An 18750-nucleotide genomic window follows, 5' to 3' on the forward strand; every position below is an offset into this window, starting at 1 on the left:
CTTATGTACCTGGCATTATATGACATTGCTAAAATATCTTGCAAATAACATAGATATTTTTAGTATCGAGTATTGGAAATTAGATATGATTACCGGGAGAGCTGTATGTCCACTCAACTCACCCCAAATACATACCTTACTTATATAATAAAATCGATGTGCGTGAATGACGAACACGGCCATATTTCGTGAATGTGACGTATTTGAGGGAGAAAATGGAGGGGGTTTCAGTGTCGCCAAAATAGTAATAATACTACATACCTACTCTAATCTAACCTAACCTCTCATATAATACTACACACCTAACCTAACCTAATCTGTCACATAATACACACCTAACGTAACCTGTCACATAATACTACATACCGGTAGTAACATTCCGTTTGGATATATTGCCATTCCTGCTAGATGCTGTATTGGGTGCCACCTAGTGGAAGTGGATCGTGATGTCGGGGAGAAACTTTCATCATTACATTTATTTTTAAGTAGGTTATTTTACGACGCTTTATCAACATCTTAGGTTATTTAGCGTCAGAATGAGATGAAGGTGATAATGCCGGTGAAATGAGTCGGGGTCCAGCACCGAAAGTTATCCAGCATTTGCACGTATTTGGTTGAGGAAAAACCCCGGAAAAAACCAGGTAACTTGCCCCGACGGGAATCGAACTCATTACATTTAGTTCGTTCGATGTGTTTTGTAAAATAATGAATGTGTTGATGTAGTGATAATTCCATATGTATAACTTATAGTACAATAAGAATTGAAATGTGTTGTGACTGTGAAAAGTGTTAAAAATTGCTTTGTGTGCAATATTCGTTACATTGGCGGGTGGATGCTCTACCTTGATCTATGGTTATTATTATTATTATTATTATTATTATTATTATTATTATTATTATTATTATTATGAATAATAGTAATAAATGGCGGCCGGGTAGCTCAGTTGGTAGTGCAGCTGGCTACGGACTGGAAGGTCCGGGGTTCGATCCCAGGTGGTGGCAGGATTTTTTCTCGTTGCCAAACTTTCAGAACGGCCCCGAGGTTCACTCAGCCTCCTATAAAATTGAGTACCGGGTCTTCCCCGGGGTAAAATGCGGTCAGAGCGTGGTGCCGACCACACCACCTCATTCTAGTGCCGAGGTCATGGAAAGCATGGGGCTCTACCTCCATGCCCCCATATGCCTTCATGGGAAGTTACGGGGATACCTTTACCTTTTAATAGTAATAAATACGCATAAAAATCTAGAGCCATCTAGCGGGATTATATGAACAACTGTTGGCAACACTGCAGTGGAGCATAATCGATTAATTCCATTCGATAGTGAATTATATGGCTGTACGAGTATGCGTGTGTCGGACTTTTCGTAAATAAAATCAGATTCCATCGAGTATCCTGGTAGAAATATAGTAGATTTTCAAAAAGACTGCAAAAATAATTACAATGACTGCTCAAACTGGATCAGGAGATAGTCGCAAAACCCAAACGGGCGCTTACAAAGACAAAAGTAAACCAGCTGATATACGGAGCAGTAATATCAATGCAGGAAAAGGTATCGTAATTTAGATACATTTTTTATTACAATTATGGGGTATTAATATGTAACTTGGTGAAACGAGGATTGAGCGGATTCCGACGATTTTGCAATAGAAAATGTTCGAATTACAAAGCGAATTTGATGGCATGTTTTGTGGAGATGCATTTTAAAACTTAAGGATTCCATTGGTAATTAACTTTACAATATAAATTTACTTGAGCTGAAGATTCCAAATTCTGGGATAAATTTCAGAATACGGTTACCTTCCTTTCTCTCTTCCTCCAAAATTTCAACCTTGTGCACACAATAAATTAGGCCTACTGCCTTTTCGTAAGCATGATGTGCACGTTCGACAAACAAATCTGCTCATTTTAATATTCTAAGATAATTGGCAGCGAGGTAACCGTATACTGAAATTTCCCCGAATGGAACTTCCTCAGTTTAGTAATTATCCCGTAAAACGACGGGTGTAGAAAGTAGGCGTCTCCTATCAATGTTTTGTACCGATTACCTTGGCATTTTTATCCATATCTGTCTGTGTTTGTTGAATGTTGTTGAAGTAAGAGGGAAAGAGTGCAATCCGTGTTCTGGAGTTTATCCTGCGCATCGTCACTCTTACAAAAAAAGTACTTTTCACGGCAGCAAGTTGTGTGCACAAGATGGGGCTATAGGGGAAAGAAGGAAACCGTAAACCGAAGTTTGTTGCCCTTCGTACTCCGCTTATACAGCTTGCATATACGAATGAGTGGGAGGTCAGGTTTAGTTAGTTTTAGGCTTTTATTATGTCTTGCAATACGATCAGCTTGAATCTCCACAAAAAAAAAAAAAAATCCCAGAAAAGCAAACGTTGAGGTAGATCTGGTGATTTTGGAAGTGAAAATGGTCGAATTTGTAAGGGACCTTTTACGGAGATGTATTTCAAAAGTTAAGGATTTAGTAGGGAAACATTTAAATTGAAGGAAATAGTTCGGAAATGTAGTAAATTATGTGTGAAATGCTAGGTGTGTGGTAATGGAAGTGGAAACGTTGTGATTTCAAGCGAAGGAAAGGAACGTAGGGACATAAAACACGATACGATGTAATGTAGAGAACGTAAAACTTGTATTAATTCAATAACCACTGGAATACAGCGAAATACAACAAATAATAATGAAATAGACACAAAATTCCTGTATCGTAACCACGTCGGCCATTATGCTGACATCACAAAACAAAAATCACCAGGCTTTGAAAAATCCCGCAGAGATTCATATATGCAAGGCATAATTAAAACCTATACTAACCCTTTCACAGATTTGTACATACAAGACATAACAAAAGTCTAAACTAACCTAACCTTTCACATATTCGTATATGCAAAGCATAGCCTGAGTGTTCGCTAGCGTGAAACTTTAGTAATGTCACCAAAGTTATGTTGGTATTACAGAGGAGACAGCTGAAGGTGTGGAAGCACTATGGGAAGGGAACTACCTCAGCGCTCATTTAACCAAAATTCTTTATAAATTCAACGTGAAGTAAAATTGTAACCGAGTAGTGAAATAGGCCTATTAACTCTTGATAGTCATATGCACAACTTGTGTGCGTTTCCGTTTATATTTATAAATTCAACGATTTTCACGTGCGAAATCACCGGAACTATCTCAGCGCTAGTTTCACTTCCACTAACCTTGTCACATAGAGCGTATTCCGAATCTCAGTGCTGAGCAGTCTGATGGCATCACGGTGTTCCGAATTTCAGCGATGATGTCACTGATGTTCCACCTGTGTCGCACCGGTTCCATCACCTTGCAGAAGTGGTGGCAGTATCCATCAGTCGCCATCAGTGAATCTGATTGGTTCTTGTATAGGGCGGGAATTAGCAGACGAATGACATTGTGCACTGTTGTGTCATGGCTGTGTTTTCTGCTATATTGTTAGTAATATGCACAACATAAAAAAAATACGTTAATGGCTTATGAACGAACATGTCAATGGACCAGTTATTACTACTGGTTTGTGCTCTCATTTCTTTGAGTGAGATAACAGTATGGAAATGTAGCAAAATCTTGCTAGTGTAGCACAATAACAACTTGTACAGTCGCTATGATAGCCATTGAACATTCCAGCAGTTTTGTTCCTATTCCGCTGCAACATGACGTCATTGATGCCCACCGGTCCGGTGAGATTCGGAATATGCTGATATTATCTCAGCTTAATGTCACATAGCTGTCCCCTCAGTTAGTGTAACCTATCTAACTTTTAGGAAACTTAAATCAGGCATTAGTGCTGTATTTATTGTGGGGCAATATCTAAAATTGGCCCTAAATTTTTATTATGTTTCTTTCATCTCTCTCTTTTCTACCTCTCTCTTCTTTTTTTCTTATTCTTTTATCATTTATCTTGCTTATATTAGGCCTATTCCTCGCTAACTTTTAATCTTACATGTAAGTATATATGTTTCATTATGTGTAGCTGCCAGGATTCAATTCAACAACCTATCAGTTTGTAGTCAGATGCCTTACAACTGAGCTATGAAGTGATGTCTCAATTTCTATGGAGAATATGTTGAAAAATAGCTCAACAGTTGCTGTATCTGTACCAATTAATTTTTTAATTGAAATTGTGTTTATTTTCTATAAGCGGCCCCAGGGAAACATTTTTATACAGCCCTCGCAATTGCGTTCGAGTGGCCAAAATTTGTATAAGCATTTGTTTGACATTATTAACATGGTGGAAGGAAAATGATTAACTTTTTTATCTGCCCCCCCCATGAGAATGTTTGCTTGTTAGTTTCTTCGACCTTCAATTTCAGAATATTGAATCTTCTAATACAAACTTTTTGTTCTACTTGCTTGGCTACAACCATGTAGTTGGTACAGCGTCGTTAAATAACCAAGTAAAGAAAAAGGAAAGACGAGTGGATTAAAAGTTAAGGAGTAATTCTCCAGAAAAACCACCAAAGAAGGCACAGTTTTCTCAGAATATTTTTTTGTTGACCAAATTTGTGGTAAAACGGTGTAACTGCACATTACCGTAGAAAAGTATAGCACAAATATCTGAGTTATGCTTAGGGTGCATGTGCTGATTCTAGGACGTATTGAGTCAAATCCAGCTAATATACACATTAAACTTAGGCATAAGTCATTATCTTAAAGTACAGTCATTAACTGAAATGCCATATATAAAGGATTATGTTTGTCGCATGTCCTCAATCAGTTCTCAATTCTATTTGCGCAATGCCCTGGACTATGTGATGCCAATGAGCTTGCCAGTATGTAGCCTGTCTATTTATTTTTGTATACTGGTATGTTTGTCACTAGATCAACGAAGTGAACAGAATTATTCACTGTCAGGTGAGCTGGGGAATCACCAGCCTGCAGACCATTGCAGTCTCGATGTGCTTTGCAGTAAAGCAGTCTTGCGATAGTCAGTAGTACTTTAGAGCGAGAGCTATTTTATGCCCGCTGCGCGCGGAGCTCTTTTCCTGTAAACATTGCTAAAGGATGTACAGATCTTAGAACACAGCGCATCATGACGGAACAAAAGTGCTCATACGATAAAGTTTCAAGGAAGAGTGGAAGATACAATATTTATGCTTCGAACATGGTGATGAAGTCCAGTGTTTGTGTAAAAAAATATCATTTGCAAAAAAAGCAACATGAAACGGCATTATGAGACGCAACGTTAAAAAAAAATATATAGGCATTATTCAGGAGAAGAGAAATAAATTGATTTCGGAATTGACATCGAAGATAAATTAATTTACATTTGGGTTAGTAGATTGTATCTAAATTCCTTTTATTTCTTTATTTTAAATGTATTGTTGATGTTTTATTTGTTGCTTGTTTCTGGATATTTACTTTTATTAGACTATGTGTTTCTTTAATTTAGAAATAATATTTTATCTTTGATTGCACTTCAACTTATACTATTACTAAGCTCAAAAAGCCAATTCACTTTTATTCCAATAACTATTTTCAAGATTTTGAGCAAATATGAACTAAACATTATGAAAACTTTGATGCAAGGAGCTTTTTTTAGTAACGTCAGTATAAAATATACTTAAAAATATAATTTCAAAACTATTAGACCTAATTGCACCAAATTTTATACAGATATTATTATAGATATGTTTATATAGCTTAAATTTCACAAATTTTTGGCTGAAAGTTGTGGAAGTTTTAAAAGTCATACATATCCCCTTAAATGATTGACCCCAAAAATTACGATGGCTCTCAAATTCGTGCTTTAATCAATTTGTTTTTTTGTGTTACATGCATCTCACAAATCACTCTAAGAAAACTCATTACATAATCACGACTGGAGAGTAAAGACTACATTTTCACAATCATACAATCAATATTGTCGTTATTATTTTTTCAACAAATACTCAAAAGGACTTAGAGATCACACACGTCGAGCAGGTAGACCCTATTAGTTTCTCCTAACCAATGAAGTGAAGTATTTACATAATAAATAATTGCTTTTAACAAGAAAATGGTTTACATACAATTAACTTTTCCTATTTCTCTTTTTGTTCCTAAAACACCCTTCCCTTTGCGGTTTATGTATGTACATGTATATTAAATAACTGAATAATTAGCCCTATTACATAGCCTGAAATTTAGTAACGCAAGTTATTGTAATAATTGCTGCCTTTATTCACTGCATGTGCATGTACATCCCTGTTGTCTACGTTACAGTGGATGCGCTATGCGCCCGTGATCAAGGTCGAGCTCTTCTACCGTGATTGGGCGCTAATATCGTCTCATCCCTGCAGTAAAATGAAAGAATCATTACAGTAGTGTTAATCTGTGGCACCCTCGATCTTTCGATCTTATCCCCCTGTGATTTTTATTTTTGGAATTATTTGAAAGTTGAAGTGTAGAAGACAAACCCTCACACTCTAGAAAATCTCAAATATAATATCCATCATGAGATTGCCTCTATTGTCTGTGGGAACTCGAGTGATGAAAAACATGTCGAGTAGGTGTCAAAAAGTATGTAAAAAGATTGTGGGCATTTTCAGCATGTTCATGGTTAAATTTGATGAGTACATACCATATCACAACTATCAACTCGTGTCACATGGCTAATATGTGTGCCTACCATTGCTGTGCAGATGAGAACAACCATGTGGATGGACCATGTTAGATTATTACACTATATATTATATTCCAGTATGGAATGTATTTAATATAGCATCAGTTCTAAGGGCATAGGCCTAACCCTGGGAGTAGAAGACCATTGCAGTGACAGGCCATAATTGGGTGACGATGACAGTGACAGTGATGTTTGGTGACGATGGTGGTAGTTATTTTCCTCATGTTGATGCTACTGTTATTGCTTGGCTTTGTCATCTTTTATTGGTTTGCTCCAGATAGAGTGACAAACTTATTGCACACAGCAAGAGTTGTAAAAAGTTTGTTGCAAATTGTAGAGTTGTCTCGCATACTACATACAATAATCATTTCTATAATACCTGCCATTAAAATCACTTCGTTAAATCCTCCCCCCCCTCCCCCCAAAAAAACAAAATATCTGAATAGTATTTCATATACCCAGGTACAATTGGAGAATTAGCCAAAATATTGGTGCATGGATATTCTCTATATAAAGAGTATTTTTATATAAAAAAAATAATTTATCTGCTATGATTGTTGATGTTATATACATGATGTTTGTGTTTGGTCTTCCAGGTGTGCCTTTTTTTTTTTTGTCTGTCACTTACTGTAAAATATTAATTAGTAAATTACATTAATAGTCATCATTTTTTTTTCTTTGCAGCTGTTGCTGATGCAATTCGTACAAGTCTCGGACCTAGAGGAATGGATAAAATGGTAAGTCACTTTTTTTTTTCACATGAGGCATTTTTTACTGTAGATTGAATTAGATTAGAGTAGTTATGTTTAAAGATAGGCTCAGGTGATATTCCTAGCACTGAAACCTTGAAGATCTATTGTATTATTTCCTATCTTTATTGGTTGAAGCAACAGTAACAAATATAAATGGCACTCGGGAGGAAATTAAACACAGAATAAATATGGGAAATGCGTGTTATTATTCGGTTGAGAAGTTTTTGTCATCCAGTCTGCTGTCAAAAAGTCTGAAAGTTAGAATTTATAAAACAGTTATATTACCGGTTATTCTGTATGGCTGTGAAACTTGGACTCTCACTTAGAGAGAGGAACAGAGATTGAGGGTGTTTGAGAATAAGGTTCTTAGGAAAATATTTGGGGCTAAGAGGGATGAAGTTACAGGAGAATGGAGAAAGTTACACAACGCAGAGCTGCATGCATTGTAAGTCACCTGACATAATTAGGAACATTAAATCCAGACGTTTGAGATGGGCAGGGCATGTAGCACATATGGGCGAATCCAGAAATGCATATAGAGTGTTAGTTGGGAGGCCGGAGGGAAAAAGACCTTTAGGGAGCCAGAGACGTAGATGGGAATATAATATTAAAATGGATTTGAAGGAGGTGGGATATTATGGCAGAGGCTGGATTAATCTTGCTCAGGATAGGGACCGATGGAAGGCTTATGTGAGGGCGGCAATGAACCTCTGAGTTCCTTAAAAGCCAGTAAGTAAGTAAGTATTGGTTGAAGAGATCTTTACCTTGTTTTAGAGCTCAGGAATCTATTCACGAGATACTTTTCAGGAAGATCTCCTCAGAGTTAATAATCCCTTGGGATTCATACCTTCTCTTGACAAATACACTAAAATCTATCTATAATAAGGAAACCTGTCCATATGGAAAGAAAATCTGAGAACAGAGCAATTTTTTACATGAAAATGACTTCTGTAAGCCGGAAACTTCTGTAACGTGGAAACAGAATGCTTTTAAAGAACCATCGGTTGGTTAATGCATGAATAATACGGGAATTTATTTTTAAGTTAATGGCATATCTACAGAGAAGGCTTTGTCCCATATAGTCATTACGTCATTAAGCTTTTTTTTTTTAATTGTGTACAGAAGTGTAGGTAGGTGTTAATTTTAAGTGTGCAGTGTATTAATTTTATTTCAAGAAAAAAACAAGGTGACCCATTCACGTCGTGAAAATAAGTTACGTTAAGTATCAGGATGAGATAAGTTCTGTTAAGTCTTCTGAATAGGCGGCCTATTAACCAGGGTTGTTGTAATTTAACCCGACCCAAAAAAACCATATGGGTTTTTTTTTTAAAAAAACCCCTTCAATAAAACCCGACACAAAACCCAAAAAAACCCATATATTTATTTCTCGTAATTTAATCAACATACAAAATATTACAAAAAGGTGCATCATATTTATTTACTATAACAATTTGTCAGCAGAAGTTATTAATTAGGTAATGTTTCATTATAAAGAAAAAATTACTTTCATCAACACGGTGTTTTATTGTAGAATGGTATTAATATTAACTACATCACAATTCAGTCCTTCTTAACATGCAGAAATCTGTAGATCTTCACTAATTTCTCAGCTTTTTCTTCTCCTAACTTATTTCTTAACTTTGACCAAACAAGCCCATAGGTGGAGAAGATTCTCCCAATGGATGCAGTGCTGGCAGGGCAAGAAATTAAACTTTTCACAAAGCTAATAAATCCTGTTGGCAAGTTCCCCTTTTTGTTGTTTTCAATTCCATTATTCTCCACCATTTGTTTGGACTGAACTGTTGTACAACTGCTTCAGAAAACATAGTAGCAGGAAAATAATCAGAATTAGCAATCCTATAAGACATAACACTTGTCACCCACTCTGGATGAATCTCTGTGAGCCAATTTTCTGCACTTTCCTCTTGATCTGCAGTTATTCTTGCCCCTCTGAATCTTGGATCTAACATATTAGCAAGGTAGTGGAAGGGCAGGCTGCCAACTTAAGAATATTTAATAATAATTTACCAACCTTTGCTTATTTAATTTACCAGTTTTTGCTCATGAAGTAGTTCTTAGAATATGTTGGTGTTCTGAATCACTTAGTCACGAAATTGAACTATTTAATACCCATTAGAGAAAAACCCATAAAAACCCAAAGAAACCCAGTAAAACCCACTGGGTTGGGTCTTTTTTTAAATACCCGGGTTTTTCTCAACCCTGCTATTAACCATAAAAATTCATATTTATATGTTGCTTAAGTTATCTTTGCATACTACTCCGTCTTTGCATACTCCTTATGAAAATCTAAGCACCACTTTATAAGAAGGAAAACTGCCAAGATGGAGAATTTTCTATGGAACTATCATATTCCAACATGGGTATTTCAGATTTGAAAATTATGTGAGAGACTGTTTCATTCTCTTTCCCACAAAGTTTGCAGAGTGGGTTTTCCTCGAGAATTCCCATTGTGTGCAGATGTTTCCTTAGAACACAATGAACTGTTAGAAGTCCTAAGACTGCAGTCCTCAGTTGGGGTCTATTTAATCTTAGGGGATCTACAGTAAGTGATCAAGTGAACTTCTTCATTCTTTTATTGTAGTGATTTTCTTCCATATGTATTCAGTGATGATGGTGCAAATGCCAAATGCTGACTCTGGTCCAGTAAATGTTTCAGCAGATCCTTTCCTTGCAATAGTATCTGCTTTCTTGTTGCCTGTTATTCTCTATGTCCTGGCACTCATCCAATTGTTACTTTGTTGTGTTTTTCCAGTTTTATAAGGTTTTGTAGGTAATCCCAGACCAATTTAGAATTTATATGATATCCAAGAACAAAAAAGGAGTAAAATGAAATTACATGTACATATTATCAAGACCTACATAAGAACAAAAGCACACTAAGGCTGGTATTCACAGTCGATACTTTATATCACCACTTTGCAAAGTGACACTTTTGACGAAAGTGGCTCTTTCATACTAGTGGTATTCATAGACGATTGAAGAAGTGCACTTTACAAAGTATCACTTTGCGCCAGCAAAGTGTAGACTTACAATTTGGTTGGTAATAGAAGTCCCGCAATGTCTTTCAAAACAAGTGAACAAACAATAACAAATTAATGACGTATAACCTACAAATTATAATGCTTGTGATTTGAATTGGGAGCCTAATTGATCGCGCGAGAAAGAAAATATATATTTAAAGTTGTTTAATTTCAGTTTCTAGTTTTTGTTGACGATAGTTTAGATTATTTCAGTCAGTTCAGATATATAACATTTTATTAAATAGTGATACTGCTGGTGAAATTAGGTTAGGTTTTGTACAGTACATAGCTAATCCATTAATTTATATAGTTAGATTAGGTTCTGTACATATCTTTTTCATTGATATATGCCACTAAGTTTAATTTTGTATGTAACCGTTCCACTGATTTATATAGTTTGGTTAGATTTTGTACATATCTTCTATTAGTTTATATAGTTAGGTTAAGTTGGATTGAGTAGGTTAAGTTTTGTGCATATATATATATATATATATATATATATATATATATATATATATGTATATAATTAAATTTATATCATTAAGTTAGGTTTTATACGTTTCTCCTTCATTGATATATCGTGTTATTTCCTTTATTTTCATTTTTGTCTGGTTCGTGAATAGTGAATAGAAGTAAAATAAGAATGAAATGAACACATTACTACTGCTATTATTATTATTATTATTATTATTATTATTACTGTTATTATTATTATTATTATTATTATTATTATTTTCTCTCTCTCGTTTCCATTATTGCCTGCTCTTCAGGAATATTTTGAATGCCAAAAGTTTCTACAATGCATAACAAAATAGACCTAGGCCTAATAGTATGAAATCTCTTTTCATGGTGAGGTTATGACTGCACATGAACTAGAGACAGTAGATGTATTGCTTACCGGCGTGAAAATATATATTACCGGTATCAAAACAGTAATGATTATATCAACATCAAGATAAATCTTATCTCAAAATACAGGTAGTCAACAAAAATCAAAATCATTTTAAACCCAATATAATTATGGAATCTGCTTAGAAGGCAGGCACGTGAGGTCTCTCAATGCTAATTTAAGATAGTTGTGCCTACATTAGATTGAAGTTAGTTTAATATTATTTAAGTTAAAAAATTCGTTTCAGTAATAAAAAATAGGTTATATGGGCATATCTACCTACATATCACTTCATCGAATTGAGGTTATAAATATACGAATGTTACTACAGAAATATCTGAACTATAATATTATATATATTAATGTATGGTACATATCTATAGCATAGAATTTTAATGCAGTCAATAACTGCATTATTGGAGGCACTGGCAAACCTCTATTATTCGTTTTTGTCAACCAGTCATCGAAAAGATTAGCAATCTCAATAAGTTTCTTTATCAGATTGGAACCAGTTTTTTAAATTCTATATCATTATAAAATTCCACGGGATTGTCTTTAGGCTTATCTCTAATGTAGCGCTTTTGTACAACTTCCAAGATGTCCGCCATTTTTCTACAAAGTGTCACTTTCGGCTCAAAGTGTGGTCGGAACTACACTTTCATCCAAAGTGTTCCTTTGCACCAAAGTGTCGACTGTGCAACGGAAAAGTGATACTTTGCGTCTTCCAAAGGACACTTTACTCGAAAGTGTCGACTATGAATACCAGCCTAAGTAAATTACAATTCAAAACTATCAAGAGCTCATTTAAAACAACATCACAATAAAGTAGTTACAAATTATCAAGCACTACATTAGAACAAAACCACAATAAAAAACATTCAAAATTCAAGTCCTACAGAACAAAATCACAATGAAATACAATAATTGCAAATTATCTAGCCCTACATTTAGAACAAAGTCACAATTAAGTGACATATTTAAACAAAAGACAGCATAAAAAAACACCAATAATCTAACTGTACCCTGGTTCTTCCTGCTCTTTTATATGTATTTACAACCTGGTAAAGTAAATCGAGTTCACAAAGTTGGAAGATTGTCGTATATATTTTCCAGTTAGTTTGTAGTTTTGAAGAGGTCAATGCCCACCTTTATATGCGAGGTACTGTTTTAGTTTATTCCTGTGCTTGTTTAATAGTTTGCTGTCGTATATTATATGATTCACTGTTTGGTTTGCTTCTCTGCAAACACAAATAGGATTGTTGATTATATTGAAGCGATGGAAGCATGTTCTTGTTTTACTGTGGCATATCATGAGGGCTGTGGACTTCGAAGTGATGGGTATTTTCATCTTTAGCCATTCTTCTGTATTCAGGAAGAGTGAGATGTATGCAACAATTGAAGCCCTTACATTTTAAATGTGTGGAATCCTGGGAAACGAGAATGTGGATGCTTTAGCAAAGAAGGGCAACACTGCTACTTACAGACCTGTTACTAAATCTACATATTACTCTGTGAAGAGATTTATTAAATCTACATACTTAGACTTCAACAAACAAAATTTGATAACTCAATCCCAAGGGAAAAAATGCAACTCTCTGCGTCAAAATCCACAGTTAATTCCCGATTTACCACGAAAATCGTCTGTAGCTGCATTTAGATTGGCAACAGGCCATGATTGTTTGGCTAAACACCTGCATAGAATTGGAATATATCAGTCCCCTAACTGCCCATTGTGCAACTCAAACCAAGAAATGGATTCGGAACACCTCAAAATCTATGCTTCATTGGCTGGTCATGATAATATCTTTGAAAAATATTGGAGTGCAAGAGGTCAAATGATTTTATTGTCAAACGCCTGACATTAGAAAACAACAACATTTTAAATGTGCTATGTGCCAATTTTTCAAATTTCATTTTATTTAATCTAAGGGACAAACATCCATATGAGAATGTCATACTATGAGGGTCACCCCAAAAGTAATGCACAATATTTATTTAAAAATTACATTTTTATCCTACAGCTTTGCTATTTTCACAGAATGTAGATACATTCTTTAGGAACAAAATGTCACTTTTCCACATAATCCCTGTCCCTTTCAACTGCCTTATGCCACCTTGGAACGAGGACCTGTATACTTGCACAGTAAAAGTCTGGACCAACATGTCTTAGCAGCGTGCACGAGAAAATTGTCATCTTCAAACTTCGTTCCGCAAAGGGATTCCTTCGTTTACCAAAGAGATGGTAATCGCATGGTGCCAAATCAGGACTGTGGTAATCACGTGGTGCCCAATCAGAACTGTAAGACGTTGGGGTCTATTTGTTGTTCATCCAAGTTTTCTGATCTGGTCTGTGGTCTTGTGACTGACATGTGGCCATGTGTTGTTGTGCAATATCAGAACATTCTGCTTCTTTTGATGTGGTCAAACACAACTTGGTCGAGCTTGAAATTTCTTGAGAGTTGCCATATATGGGTCAGAAATAATGGTGGTTCTGTGTGGCATGATGTCCATAAGCAAGAGTCCTTCTGAATCGAAAAACACAGTAGTCATAACTTTTCCTGATGAAGGTGCAGTTTTGAATTTCTGTTTCTTTTGTGAGTTTGCATGATGTCACTCCATTGTCTGCCTCTTTGTCTCCGGTTCAAAATGGTGAAGCCTGTCACAGTTCTTGCAGGAAAGTCATCTCCACCATTCTCATACTGGTCCAAATGTTTGCTGCACACTGGTTTTTTTTTGGGGGAGTTTCTTTGTGGGCTTCTGTCAACATCCTCAGAACCCACCTGGCACAAACCTTTTTAAACGCCAGCTGTTTCAGTATTCTGCATACACTTGCTTTTCGTATTCCAACTTGGAGTGACAATTCTTTCATTGTTACGGTTTGTCAGCCACAACCATGTTGTTAACATGCTGCACATTGTCAGGACTTCATGCAGTGCAGGGTCTGTTGCTGCAAGGAGTATCCCAAATATTGTCATGCCCTCTTTGACCAAATAATCTGCTTGCTCACCGACTAACCATACTGCGATCAACAGCTGCATCTACAGACACCTTTTTCAACCTCTTGTGAATGTTTGCCATTGTCTCGTTCTCACAGTACAGGAACTCGTTGCAGCATGTTGCTTCTAATGAATATAAAGTACAGCAGCCATCTTGAAGGAGTGCTATCATGGCACCACTCACGGGAATAACTTAAATTTGAATACAAGCGGGAGGGATGTATCTATGACCTCTATAAATTGCAAAGCTTTAGAATTAAAAAAAAATTAAAAAGATGTTATGCATTGCTTTTGGAGTGATCCTTGTAAATATTGTCTTTGTCGTAGCTCAACTCTAAGTGACTCATTCGTGTGCCAAAAAATGGTGTTGTAGATATCTCAACATGCATTTCACAATGTGTTTTTCATCATTATCTCAGAAAGTTGGTTTTGGCACTTAGCACATTTAAAATGTTAGGTCCTCGATCATTCTTCCTCTGGCATATTATATCGTCAAATGAGATATACTGCTTGATAATATAATAGGTGTATCAGTCAGCTATATGTATTGACAAATAAGAATTGCTCGTATTTCTGTTTATTTATTTTTTATTTTTATTTATTTATTTATTTATTTATACCTATAACAGGGCAAAGCCCCAATTACAATAGACAGTAAGATATTCATTTACAAAAAAAAAAAACATAGATAACATGAAAAAAGAGATGAAACAGATACAAGTGTAAATACAAGTTAAAATGGAAAATGAGAAAAGCTAAAAAAAAAAAAAAAAAAAAAAAAAAAAAAACGAGAAATAGATACTATCTAAATAAAAGATACAGATATAGATATAAATGAAAAATACAAAATAAAATAAATGAAAAATAGTTAAATATAGATATCATAGCCAAAAATGTAAAATGTAGCTATAATTGGCAAATTACAGAGTAACAAATAGCAATATTATATAAAATCAACTACCTTCAGTATATTAATAAGAAAATGTTTGTATTCCATGTAAGAAATGCAGAAATCTAGATCCCATGTTTTACATATTTCATTGAAATTTGAACACATTTTTAACACTGGTGAATTTTTATGTGATGAAGTGTTTAGTTTTTTATAATATATGTGATGACTATTCAATAATGAATTATCATGGTTTTTTTCTTACTTGCACAGTTTTTAATTTAAAATTTAAATTTTATGTTAATATTGTTAACATAAAACCTCATCTGTTATGTTCAGGTTTTAGTTTCACTTATGGCACAAGTTCACACATGAACAATATTGATGGCTAAAAAAGAAGTGCTACCTCATATCTACAAAAATGGTAATTTAGTTTAACTACACTACTATTCAGATTAGTTAACTATATTATTATTGTGTTTACAAAATTGGACAGTTAACTATTTTGTCCTCGAGTAGAAGATCTTACAAAGGAGAAACATACACGAAAGTTTTGTCTATTTTGAGAGAAATTAATTTTTAAAATATAGTGAAACCTGCCCATAATGGAACCACATGGTATCATATTTTTTTTGCGTTGTCCACAGGTTTCCGTTGAGTACAGGTTAAGGCAAAATAAGTCGCATTTTACATACCTATTGTGTACTGGAATTCTGTAGAGCACTTAATGTGTGATGTTCTATTGTTTTGATGAACCATACGTGTATAATGATAAAATATTATACTATAACACTCTTTATTACACTCTATTAAACTTCACAGAAGAAAAGTTTATCAATTAGCTTTTCACTGTTTTGCGTCTTCACAAGGAATGCATTATTTGCAAAGAATTACTCGACTCAATTGTGGAAATAATTGAGGATTGTTTTCTGAACGTAATTTATTCCTAATTTATCTGCTACCTCTCTAGCTTTCTGTTGCAGAATGGGTCCAGGCACACTGATTCTTTTGCCCTAGAACTTCTGGTTTTTTATTAAAATGTTCCATTTTTAACTATTACACATTAAATAGACAATGAATCATTTTTTACCATTTATTTCAGTTGCTTGATAATAATTGTTAGTATTGTTAACACGTTGCACCACTGCAGGTCTATGTTGGTATAATAAGGTATAGGCTCGTCTCTTCATGAATGAAATTATGGACATGGCCTTTCCCCTTGGAGTATTGAAACCATTATGGCTAATATGGAACATCAAATTTGTAAAATGCTAAAAAAAAAAAAAAAATACTTATACAAATGTAAGATGAAGATATAATTGGGAGATAATATACTCAAATCCTTCTTAATTCAGTTACTATAAAATCAGTATGAAAATGAAGTTCATCAATCAGACTTTAAAATCCGGTATCTCTGAATAGGATGTCTTCAAACAAAAAACAACCAACCAACCAATCTATATTTTTGTAGTGAAAGTTGGCTTGTGCATCTCTCACCTAGAAATAAAGTCATTAGCTATAGAGTCCATGTCCAAGGAGTTGGGCTCCTCATGATGAACATTCAGGATTCCAACATGGTTTAGACGCTTCTGACTCATTGTTGATCTCAGACTCGAAAATTATCTTTCTTCTGTAGAAGTTGATATAGAGATCGTTTGTTGGAGTCGAACGAACTTCAACAACTCTGGAAGCATGATCGTCATTTGCGGATTTTTCTGTAGAACATTATCCACACTGACAGCACTTTCATTCCTCATTTTCAAGATATTTAAAAGCATGTCTCAGTATAACACTACCCCCTCTTTATCAACATCATTTTAAATTGTTCACCGAGCTCCAGAAACTCAGCATGTCTCAATATAACACTACCCTCTCTTCATCAGTATCATTTTAAATTGTTCACCTCAGTTTTTGCACCAACTGAAAAATTGTTCTGCGTTTACCATGAAGTCATAAGTCTTAGACTTGATTTGGATTGTAATGTACCCTACGATTGTATCAACAGTTTCATTGAAAATTTGGCAGTAGGAGCCTTCTGAGGCATTCTGTTTTTCGCATAATCTATTTGATGGGGAATCCTCCTTAATCTTGGTAGAATCGGCTGTGAAACACACAGACACTCTGATTTGTCATTGACATTGTCCCAGAAAGATTTAAACTGCATTTTGAGATCTCTTAGAAGTTGATGCAACGTAAAGGTCATTTCTGTGGCCTGCTGAAAGTGAAGTGATTGTACTCGAAGTGCAGTATTGACTGTATCCACAGGGCCGAAAACATAGCAAACCAGAGAAAGATGGAAGAAAAAGTCGAAAGTTGTCATTTATATGATAAAACCATTGGCTTTGGCACCAGCATTGGACTTTTCTGATTCTGTTAATTCCCCAATTAAATTTAGAGTTCCTAGTAATTGGAGAGGATCGTTGACAGAGAATGAAACTGGACTGTCCATCGAGTCGGATGAAAAAGATGCAAATTCTTGGATGATCCATGGCCAACATCACTAACATCGCTTTGAAGCTTTTTAAAAATGCTAAACCTTTTTGGAGAGTCCCTGACGAAACTGATTATTTCTGGAACCAGGCTTAGTACGTTGTGGCATTCACTAATTTGCTTTACCGAATCTTGGACTGTGAGACTCAAAGAAGAAGCCATGCAATAAACGAAGACAGCTCTTGGTTCTTCCCTCTTCATTCTAGTGTGTACGCCACTTTATGGTCCCTGCCGTGTTCTGAGCTCCAAAACATTGACCTCTGTATCTGCAGTTAGTGACCAGTCAGTTGAATCTGTGAAGGACATCTCAGACTTTATATTTGTAGCAAATAGAACCCAAGGAACAATTCTTTTATGTTTAGATCATCCATGACTATCCTGAAGCAGAGAGACACTTGCTCCTGGATGGACATCCATATTTTCGTCCAGCATAATTGCATAGTGTTTGTTCTGAATGATCGGAGAAACCAAAGAACGTGTTATGTGGTGGCTCATGATTTCCAATACAGTAGAACCCCCATTATCCGTCACCCTGTTAACCGATTGTTGGATTATCCGTCATTCTCTCCTTTTTTGTTGCAGAAAAAATACTGAGTACTGGACAATACATTAGTACATAGGCCTATTTTTTTTTTTATAGAGAGTGATATTATAATACACATTATGATCTACTGTTCGAGTGACGTGTTTAATTTATCTGCAAAACGTCTTCCAGAAGTGCCAAAAGAATACAATATGTTGTGCTAAGTAAGTATCTAAGATAAGTGCATATAATTGAGTGGTTTTGTAAAAGAGGAACTGTGGTTAATCTCACATCGGAATACGAGATTGGTGTTACAACTGTGCGATATTTAATAAAAAACAAGGATGAAGTGTATAAATTGATTAAATCTATAACATGAGACCTTTAGTTTTCCTATCTTTCCACAGAAATCCAATATTGGAAGTTTCCTTACAAACCCGCCATTGACATTCATTCATTCATAGTGTTCTGTCACTGCAAACCCAGCATTCTCCAGTTTTTCCTATTTTCTGCCTTCCTCTTAGTCTTCGCATATGATCCATATATCTTAAT

At 35.2% G+C, this 18750-nt stretch overlaps 1 protein-coding gene across 1 annotated transcript in view; it reads left to right on the forward strand.

Moving 5' to 3' along the window:
- The first annotated feature begins 1306 nt into the window (after positions 1 to 1306).
- Positions 1307 to 18750, forward strand: part of CCT4 (chaperonin containing TCP1 subunit 4) — a 100219-nt gene continuing 82775 nt past the window's right edge. The window contains exons 1-2 of the mRNA XM_069848372.1: positions 1307 to 1551; positions 7303 to 7355. Coding sequence (XP_069704473.1) covers positions 1443 to 1551; positions 7303 to 7355 — 162 coding nt within the window. The 5' untranslated portion in view covers positions 1307 to 1442. The remainder of the gene's footprint in view (positions 1552 to 7302; positions 7356 to 18750) is intronic.

Source organism: Periplaneta americana, chromosome 15, assembly GCF_040183065.1.
Source record: "Periplaneta americana isolate PAMFEO1 chromosome 15, P.americana_PAMFEO1_priV1, whole genome shotgun sequence".
Taxonomy (NCBI): Eukaryota; Metazoa; Arthropoda; class Insecta; order Blattodea; family Blattidae; genus Periplaneta; species Periplaneta americana.